Source organism: Thermochaetoides thermophila (assembly GCF_000221225.1).
Source record: "Thermochaetoides thermophila DSM 1495 unplaced genomic scaffold scf7180000011816, whole genome shotgun sequence".
NCBI classification, from domain to species: domain Eukaryota; kingdom Fungi; phylum Ascomycota; class Sordariomycetes; order Sordariales; family Chaetomiaceae; genus Thermochaetoides; species Thermochaetoides thermophila.
This window is the reverse complement of record NW_006383032.1, coordinates 480,495-496,258: the sequence shown is the minus strand read 5'-3', so window position 1 is coordinate 496,258 and position 15,764 is coordinate 480,495. Positions and strand designations below refer to the sequence as shown.

General features: G+C 54.0%; 5 protein-coding genes across 5 annotated transcripts; 4 read left to right on the top strand and 1 right to left on the bottom strand.

Annotated features, from left to right (window-relative positions):
- Positions 1-2,891: 2,891 nt before the first annotated feature.
- On the top strand, positions 2,892-4,538 carry CTHT_0022340 (putative sequence-specific DNA binding protein; the record flags this gene model as incomplete). Its single annotated transcript, XM_006692638.1, has 4 exons — positions 2,892-3,107; positions 3,282-3,480; positions 3,567-4,045; positions 4,215-4,538. The coding sequence occupies 4 exons, from the start codon at positions 2,892-2,894 to the stop codon at positions 4,536-4,538; spliced, it is 1,218 nt and encodes a 405-aa protein (XP_006692701.1).
- A 1,892-nt stretch (positions 4,539-6,430) lies between these two features.
- CTHT_0022330 (uncharacterized protein) lies at positions 6,431-7,848 on the top strand (the record flags this gene model as incomplete). Its single annotated transcript, XM_006692637.1, has 5 exons — positions 6,431-6,448; positions 6,689-6,707; positions 6,846-6,998; positions 7,069-7,161; positions 7,223-7,848. 5 exons carry the CDS (start codon positions 6,431-6,433, stop codon positions 7,846-7,848), a joined length of 909 nt encoding a protein of 302 aa, XP_006692700.1.
- Positions 7,849-9,002: 1,154 nt separating this feature from the next.
- On the top strand, positions 9,003-9,749 carry CTHT_0022320 (uncharacterized protein; the record flags this gene model as incomplete). Its single annotated transcript, XM_006692636.1, has 1 exon — positions 9,003-9,749. The coding sequence occupies one exon, from the start codon at positions 9,003-9,005 to the stop codon at positions 9,747-9,749; it is 747 nt and encodes a 248-aa protein (XP_006692699.1).
- A 228-nt stretch (positions 9,750-9,977) lies between these two features.
- On the bottom strand, positions 9,978-11,901 carry CTHT_0022310 (uncharacterized protein; the record flags this gene model as incomplete). The annotated part of the gene is made up of 3 exons (XM_006692635.1): positions 9,978-10,868; positions 10,933-11,440; positions 11,498-11,901. 3 exons carry the CDS (start codon positions 11,899-11,901, stop codon positions 9,978-9,980), a joined length of 1,803 nt encoding a protein of 600 aa, XP_006692698.1.
- Positions 11,902-12,874: 973 nt separating this feature from the next.
- CTHT_0022300 (uncharacterized protein) lies at positions 12,875-14,230 on the top strand (the record flags this gene model as incomplete). Its single annotated transcript, XM_006692634.1, has 3 exons — positions 12,875-12,978; positions 13,250-13,478; positions 13,532-14,230. 3 exons carry the CDS (start codon positions 12,875-12,877, stop codon positions 14,228-14,230), a joined length of 1,032 nt encoding a protein of 343 aa, XP_006692697.1.
- Positions 14,231-15,764: the final 1,534 nt, after the last annotated feature.

Sequence of the window (15,764 nt, the reverse complement as noted above, 5' to 3'; positions counted from 1 at the left end):
TGGAAATTCCTTGGACACAAGGTGTCTTGCAGCCCATGCATCTTCCTAGACAAAGAGCTTGTGCGAGGCTCTCTGCCCGGTTCGCGTGCATGCGAAAGCTTGGAACTGGATCCTACCTTGGGATGTTGCCTTTGAAAAAAAAAAAATCTGCAGTCACCGGCAACGGCAGAGTGTGCACGCCGCAAGCAGGTACACTGCAACGACTGCAACAGCACCTCGTCTGGAAAATGCCGAATGACGTTGGTCCCCGACGTCGCGACCCCCGTTTTGACTTGGGAATTGGGCTTGAGGGGTTCGACCAACCTGACTTGGAAGTCTTGTCCAGAAAGCTGAGCAGAGGTACAGCTTGCTTAAACACTGGGTGACCTTACTGGGCAATTAGTGGCGAATGCTACAAAGAGAACAACACTGCAGGCGACGGCCAAGAGCTCCGAAAAAAACGTAAATTGTGCTTTCCCACGGCATTCAGTTGATCAACTCAAGACAGCATTGCTTCCGCTCAATGTTGCCTCGAGATGCGATAATGATGTGCCCCCAAAATCTCGCTCAAAAGCTTCGTTGAAGTGGGCCTTTTCCCGCTTCCCAAATAGGATATGTCGCGAGGAGGGGAGGGTGGGTGTGTCTGTTTGTACGCGGCTAGCGGGCGCCATGCCAGCATCACGCTGACCAGGGGCCTTTTGGACCAACACACCCGCGCTTCCAGACGCCCAGTTGCCCGCCCAGCAGCCGCCCACAGCCCTCACACTCACACCGGACATGGAGGTCGCGGGCCCCTGCGCTCGGGAAGGTGTGCCTGAATGAGGTGAGAACAGTACCTTCCAGTGCCGCAGAGCAACACTAGCAGATCTCCGAGTCGGGCAGCCGTGGGCTCCAATAGAACGGGATGCTATGCCCTCCAGCCTGGAAGCAGCGTGGGGAGCGCGACTTCCTGCCCAAGGACCTGGTTCAAGGTTTTCATTAGTAACTTATAACGGGGTGTGCCACCCTGCTGGAAGGAACTGTCACAAAGAAAACAGCTTCCCAGCGCTTCTTCGACCCCTCTATGTTCCTCGAAATTGGGATGCAGTCCGCAAGGTGAGAAATCTTGCACCCTGGGAGTCTTGGGGAGCACACCGGCAACGGGGCGGCTGTCGGCCTTCTAGAGTCCAAACCAGCAAGTCGCAGTAAGACGTATCCAGCACACACAGAGACGCACACTCGGGAATACTAGACACCGAGTGTGAAGCCACTGACTTGGCTCCGTCACGCGACCCCCCTATCTCTGCCCCGCGACACCCTTAACTGGCCAAAGCAGACAGCATTGGCTCGACACCAGCAACTGCGTTGGCCGTGCTTCACAAGCTCCAGCTCTCTTGAGGTCTTCCGAGGCGGATAGAAAAGCACCTGTTTGCGTATCCCCCCCTTTCTGACGAATGGGAAACCACCAAAACTCGGACCCCGACCTCGCGAACAGCTAAATCCACAATCCGTACACCAACACTCCAGTCGCGCTCCATGCGGCTGCCAGCCTGAGGACGCGATCGTATATCGACTGGAGGGTCCCCAGAGCTGCGCACTGGCTGTTGTCTGCACGTCGACTGAACCGGAACGAGTCGCATCGTGTTACTCTGCACCGCTGGTGGACATTTTTCTCGAGGCCCATTGGACGTCGTTCAGGAGCCTTCGAGTGGATACCAGGCCATTCATCGGCTGATCGAGCAACCTGGAACTATTTGGGCGAGCGGGAACCAAAACCCTTCCAGGGCACAGGCACCAGGCAGGGACGCAGTGAGCAAGCTGGGCGCGCCGGGAATCAGGTACATTACCGGCCGAGATCGAGCTGTCCTGTCTGCTGTCAAGTGCTGCACAAGCGTCCAACAAATCGACAATCCGCGGAGACGGTTCCCTGATCCTAATATATTCGAGTCGGCTGGAGACGCCCCCTCCGGCAAAAAGAGGTGCGGTGTGTGAACGGCGCAGACGGTGCGTGGGCAAGCAAAAAACGGGGCCAATCTTGGTGCGAGGATCAGGCCGAGAAGTGAGCCCAGGTGACCTGGTCCAGTCTAAGACTGGAGCCGTGGCTAGGGGAGACAGCTCGCTATTTGACCCCTCTGGTGACCCCAGCACGCCCTGCGTGGTCGGCGGGCCCCTCCCGCTTCAGGCGGCATTAACATTACATAAAACCCTCCATTTTTCTCTTTTCTTGACACATACTCAACCTACCATCGACCTTTTGCTTATCTCTGCCCTCCCGGCGTCACCCTCGACAATCTGGTTTTGACACACGGAATCCGGGGACATACTCCCTGATCCTCTAGCCTTACCTTATCGCCGGGACTACTGTCATACCCGGTCCCAGTCTGTCGGATCCCGCAAGCGTTTCCGTTTTTTCCCCCATATGACGCACTGATTGGTGCCATTCCCGGCTCTGAGCGCAAACACCCCGGGCGGTACTTATCAAAGCTTAAGACATTTTCTGGCCGTTGTGGGTGGGAGATACAGCACATCGCAGCGCACCTTTGCTGGCACGCCTTGTTACTCACTGTGATTATCACTGTCACCATCCCCTTATCGCTACAGGTGTACCTGCTGCTGGGTCTTGCAGTGCTTGCCGTCCGCTAAGCCAGATCGCCCGTGCAAGCGGCTCAGCAACGGGACCCTCCCCCACACACAATCACAACGCTCACACATAGGGCTTATCGCCCACTGCTGTCGCCAGTGTGCCACAGGCCACAGTAGTGCCTAGCAGGTAGCAGTCAGTTAGCTTATCGGTGTACACACTGGGCCGGCTGCTGCCAAGCCTAGAGTGAGAGAAGATTTGGTGCTGCCATCCAACAGCCTCTTCAGAGAAGGTTGTTGTGAGAGACAGTTCATTGTCTCAGGCACAGGAAGGCTAGGATATGTCCGATAAGATGTCTGTCGACAAGAAATCTCCACCAAAGGAAGAAAGTGAGGAGTCCATGGGGTCGAGCCCCGAGGGTGAGGCTCCTGCTCAACCCCCTGCGTCGGCAGCACCTGCTGCTTCATCGACGCCGGCGGCATCTAATGATAATAATGCTAGTGGTGCTGGTGTTTCTGCACAGCAACCTGAGAATCAGCAGCCGAAGCGGAAAGGCGGTCGCAAGCCGGTACGTTATCAGTTGGCTGTCGTTGGGTGTGCCCAAACTGCAATCCTTCCCCTGAAACGCTGTTCCGATCGTCCAGTCGGAATGAGATCACCCCTTATCTTTCATCTCATCTCATGCCCATCTAGCTGCAGAGTTTAAATCATGCATGACCATTGAGCTAACCAGCACCTGCAGATCTATGCGACTTCCGAAGAGAGAAAGCAGAGAAACCGTCAGGCCCAAGCAGCTTTTCGGGAACGTCGCACCGAGTACATCAAGCAGCTTGAGGAGGCCATCAGGACTCATGAGCAGAACCTGGCCAACCTTCAGGCGGCTCATCGCCATGCGGCCGATGAGTGTTTGATGCTGCGGTACAAAAACTCGTTGTTGGAACGTATCTTGCTTGAAAAAGGTGCCTATCAATCTCTGTGTAGTGATATGATCTTTTTGCGATACATGGAAATGCTGACACTGTCCCAGGTATCGATGTACAAGCAGAGCTTCGGGCCAAAACTGGCAGCCCGAATCTTGGGCCAACGCATATTCCTCAGCCTACTATCGTGCAGCCGCCTCCCATCCAGAGGCCAATTATCAATAGACACCACCCACGCAGATCAAACTCTGGCATCGCCCCGAAGATTGAGCCAGGAATCAATGTAACGCCACTACCTCCTCCGCTTCAACCACACTCGGCCTTGTCGCCAACGAACCGGCCCACGCCCTCTTCTCATTCGGCTTCGCCACCTGGAACAGCGTCGTTCGGCTCTCAGCATGCTCCGTCTCCTGCCGGATCCGATCATCTGAACCCGTCCATGCGGCCCACGCCACCATCCGGTCCGGTAATGAAGGCAACCCCTCCACAAATGGGTCCGCCGGTGCATGGGCTTCCAACACCGCGGTCCATGCACCAGCCGATTGGGGGACTACAGCATAGCGTCAACAACCAGCCGCGGCCCAGTGTAAGCGGAAGCACGGCTTCGTTCTATCCGACTCCCTCTTTCCAGAACCACATCGAGCAGCTCGGCAAGTATACCCCTCTCCTTTCTTTTCTTTTCTTTTCTTTTCTTTTTTTCTCACCCCTTGAGTGAAACTTTGTTAACCTATGGTTAACACCGTAATACAGAACAGGAATACGATGCTGCAGCTGACATGATCGACGACACCGCCGACACACCCGACACACCAAGCGGACCTGGCCCTTATCCGGGACCCCCGTACCCCGGAGACCCGCAACCAATGTCCCTATCATCACCGGTTACGACAGGACCACCTGGCAGCCAGCCCATGGCTGGACAGTCCCCGATGGACTCAAGCGTCGCCCATGGTCAGCACGGCACGTATCCATCGATGACTCAGCTGCTCGACACCAGCTATGACTTCGATCCTTTTGGTCTCAGCGCAAGCATGGCCTTCCCAACCCAGTTTTCATTCGATACCAGCAACATGCGATAATCCCATGCAGCACCCAGGGTCACCGGAGTAAGTGCGACTGGTTCGCCTACCTTGGTGACCCACTTCTGATTCTGGGGCTTTTTCATTGCCGAGGAAACTTGGTGGAAGGGGGAAAAGAGTGGGAGGAAAAGAGGGAGCTTCAATCTTTGGGCAAGTTACTGGAAGGACGATCCGGAGAAACGACATCGAGATACCCTCGGAACATTTGCATTGGCCAGCGGGATCGGTTCGGATTTCTTCGCCAGTTAACACCGCTCTTATATTCAACAGATGAGCTACGGAATGTTCATTGCTTTCGGATACGGCATGGGGCAACATACTGTGGAAAACAAAAATCTCAAAATAATACCCAAAAAACTGGGCGGTGGTTTTTTTTGAACTTGCATTTTGTATATTCGCAGCATGGTGCAGGAGAGGCCTCGACTTGGCTTACTCCTGAATGACGGGAAAAAAAAAGTTTTGCAATTTAAGGGAACTTGTAATGAAGTGGTCAAACACAACGGGGACAGAATGCCACGACATAAACGTTAATGAGGAACGACACCGGAAGTGAGACGATACTTCGGCATCCACAATGTGACCATCGAGACACTAAACGGCTAAGTTTCGAGCATTCGGCGACAAAAGATCCCAGGGCACTTCTTCCGTCAGCCGGGTGATCTAGGGGTCTCTCGTATACTTTCTCTTGGGTTTCTTTGAATGCTTGGGACTCCAAAGGGAGTTCTTCACAGTTCCGAAGACAGCAGAATTAAAGTCGTGGGTCCGTCTCTCGATTAATTTCATTACCATCTCTTTCATGTCCTGTGTTTCCGGTGTTCCAGGGTTCCACAGGTGCCATGTGATTAATACCTGTGATGTTTCCTCATCATTACGGCCATGGACATAGTGTTTTTGGTTCCCAGACACATGGAAGTGATTGAGCTGTTTACAGCGTATACCTGTTATAAGCTCGCTTGTTTTTTGCTGAGTCTTCACGAAGCGACAAGGCAGAAGGTAGGTTTTCCAAAACTATCTGTTTCATTTTGCCTGTATATATTCGCGAAGGGCTATTATTGCCATGAAAAATTGTATAGTATAGAAAACAAAAAAGCCATGTAGTTTAGCCTTTTGTAACAACGCTACAGCAAACGGGAGTTTCCTTTGGTGTTGGGACGTTCGTAGTCAAGTCTTCTGACGGGTCCCTTTGGCTTCGGGCCGCGGCCCTTTGCCACAACTTGTTTAGGGTAAGGGTTGTAGCTTGACCTTCCGCACATCACAGCAGCCCCTGCCGTATGTGTGGTATGTGGGTGGGTGGCAACCGATGAGCCACACACAAAGATGGCTATCTGGATGCGACAGGGTTGGCCACACAAATGGTTCGTGGTTCGAAGCAAAAAGCAGAATGATGATGTAGACTGATACCTTTCAAATGGCTTTCTGCAATTGAAAATACAAGGAATGAACGGATGCTTGCTGAATGCAGAGTTTTCGCGGTTGGTACTCTCGCTTGTTAAGGGCGCGGCTCGAGTTGCAACAGAACAAAGAAAAGCAAAGCCCTAACTCAAGGTGAACCCCGCACACTGAATTTCGAAAAAGGAAAAACATTGGTAGTCGCAACAGTGTGTGGTGGGGCAGCAAGCGATCCGTGCAGGATTGGGTAAGCAGAGAAGGCGCAAAGCCAAAATCTCTGAATTCTTTTGCCGTCGTGACCTTGAACCAGGCGAAAGAACAAATTTCCGCCCGTGGACCGCCGACCGGAATCCAATCCAATCGCACCGAACGTAGGGCATGTCCTGCTGAGGTGCCAGTTTCCGCCTCCATTCTTCTTTCTCCCTACGGTCTTCTCCAACCGGATTCATCTGCGGTCGGTTCTCATCAGTACGCCTTGAAGGGCGATAAACCACAGCGGCACGATGTCTGTCGCTTCTAAGGTCCGTTTGCTCGTCATCGTCCCGGCCCGTCATGCGAATTTTTTAGATCCCTCTTTCAGCGTTCAATTGTGGCCCTGCTATCATCCAGGCCATCCAGCTGCCACTGCGGGGTATCGCATTTTGTGTCTGCCCGGCCAGTCGCATGGACGAGGCATCTCGAGCCCCGAACTTCGGGAGCTGATACTCGATCTTTTTTGATGGCATTGGAATTGAGAAGCTGACTCGCTGTTTGTCCTGCAGAACCCATTCGACATTCTCGGTTGGTCCCCATCTCCTGCCGCCTCCTGCTCGTGACGAGCCAGCCCCGTGTCCCCCACAAGGCAGTGCTCGGCGAAGAAGAAAAGTTTCGACACAATCTTCGATGTAATTATATACTGACACATTGTCTCGACAACAGGCAACACGGAGGACGAGACCCCCGTCGTCCCCGTTAAGGCCGTTGAGAAGACATCGACTCACACGGCCAAGCGCAACACCGATGGCCTTCCTCCCAAGGGCCATGCTGCTGGCAACCGCCGCGGCGGTGCTAATGTGAGCGGCAACGAGGCTGGTATGTAGTCTATAGCATTTCAACTTTGGTTGGCTTATTGGGACGATATGCCGCTGACATTTTGCTACAGCTTTCCGTGATCGGAATGCTGGGCGCGATGCCAACCGTGGTAAGCCCACTGATGAGGCCGCTCCCCGCGGTGGTCGCCGTGGTGGCTTCCGTGGTAAGTCAACCTTCCGGTACAATTATCACATTGCCAGGACGAACAACTGACTTTGTCGTAGGCCGTGGCAAGCGTGAGGAGGGTGACCGTCACCCCACTAGGAGCGCCCCTCGGAGTAACTCCGAGAAGCAGGCCAGCCAGGGCTGGGGTGCCACTGAGGGCGAGGCCGAGCTGAAGGACGAGCAGGCCGCTGAGGAAATCGCTCAGACAGAGAAGAAGGAGGCCGCTGAGGGCGAGGCTGCCCCCGAGGCTGAGGCCAAGGAGGAGGAGCCTCAGGAGAAGGTCCTCACCTACGACCAGTACCTTGCCAAGCTCGCCGAGAAGAAGCTGGCTCTCGAGCAAGAGAATGCCCTAAAGGTCCGCAAGCCCAATGAGGGTGCTGAGGACAAGTTCAAGGGTCTCAAGCCCCTGACCAAGAACGAGGACGAGGCTCTCTTCGCTCCTACCGTCCAGAAGAAGGAGCGCCAGCGCGAGCGCAAGACCAAGCAGATCATCGAGATCGAGAACCGTTACGTCGAGGAGCGCCCCCGTGGCGGCCGTGGCGGCCGCGGTGCTCGTGATGGTGCCCGTGGCGGCCGCGGCCGCGGTGGTGCTCCCCGCGGTGGCCGTGGCGGCGCTAAGGAGAACGCTGCTCCCGCGATTAACACCAACGACGAGACTGCTTTCCCCAGCCTCGGCAGCCGCTAAAGCGGTAACACATCTTAGAGCCTGGCACAGGAGATACCCCTGCATGATCGAGGGTCTCTCCCCTCTCTTCCTCTAGTATGCGAAGGGATCTAACTTGGGCGGCTTTTGATGAATTTTCATGGGAACGGGAAGCATCTGTCGCATACTGATTAGCGACAGGCCATAGCAAGCCATGTCTTGTTGGCTTCCTAGATGGTACAAAGACAGGCAAGGCAAAGGCTTCACTCGGTTTACTCGTTCACGAAAATGGAATGTTTCGTCTTTTTTTCTCTCGGTCTGACCAAAATTGCTCCGGAAATTGTTCCCTTTATACCACACAGTAGCTGGCTATCATGTTTAGTGTGCGCGTATATGTCTACCGTGTGTGTTCTATTGGGATTGTAGGGCTACCGGCTTCGTGGGTAGAGAGTCCCCATCTGACAGGCCAATACGTCGGGAGTTCATGGATTGAATCATCCTTGGGCTGACTGCTCTGGTCAAGCATGTCAAGCTATGTTTCACCATGTGTAAGTGCTGGCAGACAGATTGAGACTGACTAGCTGATGTCTTTGCCCTATGAAGGGATAGCTCGAGCCAGAACGTCAGAAACAACTTTCAACTGCCTTTGTCCTAGTCGTAGTAGGAATTCCAAATTTTGAGTCATCGTCACAAGCAAGGTAAGGCTCAGTTTTACCTCACTGTACTACATCTTGCGTGTACCGTACACTGCTGAAGCAACGAGCTGGCCTATATTGTTACCGGCCGACTGGGTTGGGGTTTCACTCCGGTGTTAGCTATACATGTCGTATTACGGAATGCCTTAAAGAAGGTAAATTTTTTTTAAAAAAATATGTCTCTTAACACACGTCCTTGGGCAACACAGATGGAAGTTAAAAATTGTTAAGGAATTGGTAGGACGAGAGGCTACGGTACCTTGTTTTTGGCTTGGCCAGACTGTTAATGCGTAAGGGTTTCCTTTGAGACTTACGTGGCGAGGCTGAGGGTGCTTGGGACAAGAGAGAGCATGTTGCAAGGGGAGGGACACAATATCGTTGGTGAGATGATATGTTGGCGAGGACCCCAGTGTATTCAGTGCATTTATGAGCGGATTCAAGGAGGTTACTTTAAGTCCCTCAACACCTTCATTGAGTCCACCAGCAGGTTCAAGAGCTACAATGACAGCTTGGAGGATGGGTGTTGAAGAGCGTCATTCCGGATGCCCTCGAAGTTCTGCCCGTTCGCAGGACAGCAGCTCGAATTGGTCCAAGGACCTCCTTGTCGACACGATCACGAGCAAGTCGTCATCATTGTCGGCGAAGAAGAGTCATCACGAGTTGAATGGCTCCAACCCCCGATTTCCCAACGCCGAACTCAACCCCCCTCTATTCCAAACCCTGCGTAGACAGGATGCTCATCATTATCACGGATCAACGTCTTCCCTGCAGAGGGACCACCGAATCTCCAGCCGACAACCGGGTGTTGCTGAGAAAGAAGAAGGTGAAGGGCTCGACAACAAGCTTGTCGCTACTTCATCATCATTAATTTTCGCCTTTTCCTCTTCCTCCACAACACCATCCTTCTCGTACTCCTCCCCCACAGCACTGGTTGGTTCACCCGAACCGGAACCGGAACCAGAGCCCACTGAGGAATCAACTGAGTCGTTCTTATCAGCATCCCTAACGCCTGAGCAGATTTGGAGTTTGAGTAACATCCTTCCACCGGAGGTGATGGATCGACTGCTAGAGCTGCTTTACCCTGATTCGGATGAGGAGGACGCAGCTGGTGTCAGGGGTATGCATTTTGAAGAGTGGCTTGCGAAGCTGAGGGAGCTGCTGGAGCCGTATTTGGAGGTGGTTGGAGAACTGGAGAGGGCGTTGAATCCGGCGTCGTATGTGTATGTTGGGAAGCGGAGACACAAATGAGCAGGAAGAGGAAACGACTGGGGTTGTGAACTGAGTAGTGAAAGAAGGAGGATTGAGAGTCGAGGAGCAATAAAAATTGGTCAGAGGATGAGCCAAGAGGAGGAGGAGGGGGGGGGGAGTGGGATATAAACCTGAATGGAAAAAATGACTTGTGAGAAATGCCACGTAAACAGGATTATTCATTAACCCATCTTCGCTGATTTAAAAAAGCTATCCAATATACACACATCAATAAGTCCTCGCTGCCCGTGCCACATCGATGCTGAGACTGGCAAACAACAGCATACCGTTGAAGATGGCCATCAAGTAGAACGGGGCCCCCGTAGCCCATACATCAAACAGGTAGCCGCCAAGCTTCGTCAGCAATAAAATCGCGGCCCCTCCACACCACGAGTACACTCCTGCTACAGAGCCCTTCAACTGCACCCGTGTATTATCCTCCTGCTCAGCTTGCTCCTGGCTCCTCCCCTCAAGCAACGGCGCTGTCTCGCCCGCAGCCCTAACCTCCTCACCAAATTCGGCAGTCTCAGTTAGCGTCACCTGGTCTGCATCTCTCGTCTCCTCCTCCCTCTCAGGTGTCTCCTCAACCTTTAGCACACCCCGTCCGAGAGAGCCCAGGCTGCACACAATCGCGCCAATCTGGCTCACGCCCATCATCGCCGCAAGCAACAACACCACCGGCCCTCCCCCACGCCCATCTACATCACTCACCTCCGGGCTTTCCAAACTGGGAAACGCCACATACCCTACCATCCCCAACATACATGACACTGCCACAGGCCAGTTCACACAAGACCTTCTCCTCGCTAGTCGACTAGACAGATACCCAAACACAGGGGCGAAGATCAACCCCAGCAGTTGCGCCACGCCCGTCAAAATCGAAGCGAGGACGTACGCCTGGCGACACTCGCGCTTGAGCTCGGGGGATGGGTCGGTAGGGGAGCCCTGGCAAAAGCCGTGGCGGATGAAGAAGGCGTTGACGAAGAGGGGGATGAAGAGTGAGATGGCGACGGTCGAGGCGCGCGCGACAAAACCGCCTAGGTAGCCTAGGGCGATGTCGGCGTCGGAGAGGGCGAGGGAAAGGGAGCGGAGGAGGAGGTGACGGTAGGGGAGGATTCTCTGGGCACTGTTAGCAAGAACAGGCATGGGGAAAATGAAAGGGAGATGGGGGGGGGGTGTTTACGGTTCTGGTTGAGGAGGTGTTAACCTCGGGGTCTGAAGGGGTCGAGTGGAAGGTGAAGAGCAACCTCCAGCCTTTGCCTTCCTCACCCTTGATCCCCCGCAAGCCGATGGATACGAAGACGGCGACAAGGAAAGAAACCAGCCCAACAACATAAAACGAATACCTCACCGCATCAGCGAGAGTCACCCCCTCAAGGTGACTGAACCTTGCCGGCAGGGGCAAAAACAACACCAATGCCACAAGGGCACCACAGCCAGTAAACAAACCGACATAGCCAGCCAGCGCAGACGGCCTACCGTGGCCGGCGCGACTCCTCTCTCTGTCGTCGGAGTCGCGGCGAATCTGCGCAATCCTCGGGTCCTGACGGTATCGATCCGGGGTGATTGTCGCTTCCGAGTCGAAGGAGCGCGTCACTGTCGTGGGAGTCTTGGGACCATCATCCTCGTCCGCGGCGTCTAAGCCGGTGTCGTTGGTGAGAGAGGGGAGGATGGCTGTGACCATTGTTGCGCTATGTGGGTTATCAGTGTGCTGCTGCCTTGAAGAGAGAAGAAAAAGAAGAGCTTACGCTGCTGTCGCGCCAATGGCAAAGAATATCCTCGCCAGCAATAGCTGGGGATAGACATTTTTTGCCTGAACAAACAGGATCAAGGCAAGTCCGATGAGCGCGTATCCTACAACGGCGACCTGCCTTACGCCAGCACGGTCCGATATCAGCCCCCATAGTGGGCAAGCGACGAGAGCAACCAGCTCATCAACGAAGCCAAGCGTGCCCACGATGTCGCCAACGCCATGCTTGACGCCAATAAGGTCGGTGATGACGAAGGAGACGCTGCTGTTAAGGAAGACGAGGAATGAAATGCTGAACAAGGAGATGCCCAGCAGGTAGGTCAGTGCCTGGAGTGGTGTCGTCGAGGGCGAGAAGGGCAGCCGCCGGAAGAGCCTGGCTAGGCTCAGGCGGATGTGCTGCATTGGATAGATGGATGGGATGATGACACCAGACCTGCTGGTGACCTCAGGGCGATGAGTGATAGGTTTGTGAGATGAGATGCAAGATTAGGGTAACCTACAACGCAGCGGCAGGAAAGCCTATGGATGCAGGGCGGTGGATATCGTCGGGCCGCTGTGTATCTTTTGACGAATCCTTCTAAAGGTAATCTGTATCCGTAGACTGGGATGTTTTACATGGCTTCGAGTGCCATGAACGCCGTGTCACCTGCTCGTAGCCGTGACCGTAAAACTCCGTCAAAGACACAGTGCTAGCGTATTTCCAGCAAGCACCTGCTGACCATCATTTTTCTCAGTAGCCCGGATGATTCAGGACAAGAACAGCCAGCTCATGGACGGTGATGGAGGTCCCAGGACACGAATGCTTTCCGACGACGGCTAGCTTCACTGTAGCCGCAGCTTGTGGTCCAGTGGTGGTCCAGCTGCATGGAGATGCCCTTTCGTCAATGGTCAGCGACTGCAGCGTTGGAGCGGGGCACTGCAGCCGCCCCCTGTCAAGCCACTGGAGCCCTCCTGCAGCCGTTGACTGGTGGGCTGTTCCCCAGTGCTGCCAGTGAGGTCACAGACAGTCAGGGAGCGGCCAGACTCGGCGCTGTTTGCCCCGCGATCCGCTATCAAGACCCCTGCCCCACCGACGTCGGAGTCATTTTTCTGGAACGGCGACTTCTTAGGTTCTCTTATCTTCAGCCTAGTTTCATTCGTTTCACTGGTCACTGTCTTATTATTTTTACGATATCTCTCCTTCAGGAGTCGCGATTGTGTGCAGTCGCTTGATTGGGTCCGGATAATTTGTTTCTGGCGACCCAAAAATTCACTTGTTATTTTGACCGGCCATCGACCCTCGACCTTGGTGGTTGCCCGTGACACCCTCCTTTTCGTCGTCGACTGGTACAATATCGGTTTAGACAAACAGAAGGCTTGGACTGTCATCGCAAACATGTCTGCGTCACTTCCTGGGGGCCGCCAACTCCCCGAGTCGCAGTATGACCTCAGCACGTACTGGGGGCGCGTCAGGCATTGCGCCAGCATCACGGATCCGAGGTGAGAACGCAAAGAGGAGAAGGACTTCATATGCTGAGAAAGAGGAGGGCGAGAGAAGGGAGGGGGAGAGAAGGGAGGGGGAGAGAAGGGAGGGGAGAGAAGGGAGGGGGAGAGGGGGAAGGGGCAGACACACAACCTGTGTGTCTTCCTGATGGTACGCGATCACTTCAGACAGTCGCGGACATGGAACTGCTCTCGCGGAGGACCAATCGGGGGGATATCGACATCAGACTAGTAACAGAACAGGCACTGACATGTCCTCCATCTACAGAACCCTCTTTGTCGGCAGCCGTGGACTCGAGGAGGCGAAGAACCTCCTGATCTCGTACAAGCAGGGCCAAATAAAGCACATGACGCCCGATCTTTGGAGGGCAAAGAAGATCGTCGACTCGACCCTGCACCCTGACACCGGCGAGCCCGTCTTCCTGCCCTTCCGCATGTCCTGCTTCGTGCTGTCCAACCTGGTCGTCACGGCCGGCATGCTCACTCCCAACCTTGGCGTACGCTCTTCCTCCTCTCCCAGGTAGCGTAACTCTGCTAACACCTCCCTCAGACCCGCGGTACAATAGCCTGGCAAGTTGCCAACCAGTCCCTGAACGTCGCCATCAACTACTCCAACGCGAACAAGTCCTCCCCACTCTCCTGGTCCAAGATTGCTCAGTCATACTTCCTAGCCGTGACAGCCTCCTGCTCCGTAGCCGTGGGCCTCAACAACCTCGTCCCCCGCCTCAAGAACCTCGCCCCCAACACCCGCCTTATCCTATCCCGTCTGGTCCCCTTTGCCGCCGTTGCCAGCGCCGGTGCCCTGAACGTCTTCCTCATGCGTGCTGAAGAAATGCGCACAGGCATCGATGTCTTCCCCGCTAGGAAGCCCGTCGCCCTGTCCGAGAAGGAGGCCGATGCTGCAGTTTCTGAGGAGGAGGGTGCCCCCCAGAGCCTGGGCAAGTCCAAGAAGGCGGCTACCCTGGCTGTTGCTGAGACCGCGCTCAGTCGTGTGCTGAATAGTTCGCCTATCATGGTGATCCCGCCGCTGATTCTGGTGCGCTTGCAGCGCACAGAGTGGCTGAAGAAGAACCCGCGCTATACCACGCCTGTGAACTTGGGCTTGATCCTGGTGACCAGCTACGCCGTGCTGCCTCTGGCGCTGGCTGCGTTCCCCCAGCGCCAGAGGGTCAAGGCTGAGTCGCTTGAGGAGGAGTTCCATGGGCGGGGAGGCGAGGATGGGTTGGTTGAGTTTAACAGGGGTATGTGAGCGAGCGTGGAAAGGGGGATTGATATGATGCATAGCACTTTCTTTCGGGTGCCGGATTTTGTTTGTGATGATTGAAGCACTGAATCTCCATGGCATGTATTTGCTTCTTTGCTACGATATAGAAGCAAGATACCACTACTACTTATACCCTTTTCTTTGGTATACATTAAGCGGTACAAAGGAAAAAAAAATAGACCCAGCTTATGGTTGTTTATTTTAAACTAGTCTTGACAGGTCATGTGAGCGCACTGACATTCTTATTCTGCTAGATATTTCCTCTAGCTTAATGAGCTGTTAGGCTGTTAGGTAAGTGTCGTGATGATATCGATCTACAGAGCAGACATCAGCATGCAGAGATCAGGGTCAAGCCAGCAGGCCCATATGACTTCCAGTCTTAGTAGATTGTGACGATCTTGACTGTGCTAACAAAGCAGACACATTTTTATTTACTCAATTTCCCTTCTCCTCCTCCCCTCCCCCTCCCCAAGCAACAAAGACTGTTCATGGAATTTAACCCCTGAGTTGGTGGTATCATTAAACTCATGATAACCTTGGAAACTCACCTATATAGACCGCCTTACCCTACCCCATGGCAGTGCCTTTCCCGAATTCATCATCACTACTCAACATTATTCACTTATAACGTCTACTTGAATCAAACCCTGCCAGATCCTAACACCCGGTTTGATTCGCAAACATGTGGATGTTTTGGAAATTGAGGACTATAGGTGATATTCCCCAAGTATTCTCTCATCTTGAGCCACGCAATGAGCCGTGGATCATGATGTTCACGATGTTGATACAGGACTCTAGTCAGAAAGTGGGGATGTCCTCAGGTGGGCTATTGCTGCACGACCTTGACCCAACCCAGGAAAGGAGGGATGAAGGAGTTGTATATCCACAAACAGTCTTTCTCGACCGTTGGCTTTACAGAAGAGTCGACAAGGAGTTACATCAGGATCCAGTTCTGTGCTAGTAAGGTCCCGAACTAAGTAATTCGCGCTGCGCTTCCGTGAGACCCGATGTATTTTAACATCAGCCAGTTCAATCACCGACGCTGCCTATTGTGTTATACTGGTATGGCCCGGGGTGAGCTTAAAGTTCTCACTTACATGTACGGCGGAGTCCAGCGCCGGTGTCATCACCATATTTTCTATGCCCAGGGCATGATTGACTCGCACTGCGAGAAGTCAGGCACGGTTGCGTCCTCCCCCATGGCCCCTACAGATGATGCTTCGTTCGGAGAACTCCCGACTCCTGAACAATCCGGAAGTGTTAGTGGATTCAGCATGGGCGTTATTGTTTTGTTGGCGCGGCATCGGAAGAGGGGAGGAGAGAGGTTTGGGAGGGGGAGGGGGGAACATTTTTGGTGGTGTCCTTCTCTGGTGTCTTCTTGCTTGCGCCTTTATGCTGGGGAGCAATTGCCGTAGTAAGTATGCAATTGCTTGGAATGGCCAAGAGACTAGTAGTTCATCGAAGGAACATTGGTATCCTGCAAACGTAGCAGAGCTGGATCCAGATGCAAGACCGGGGG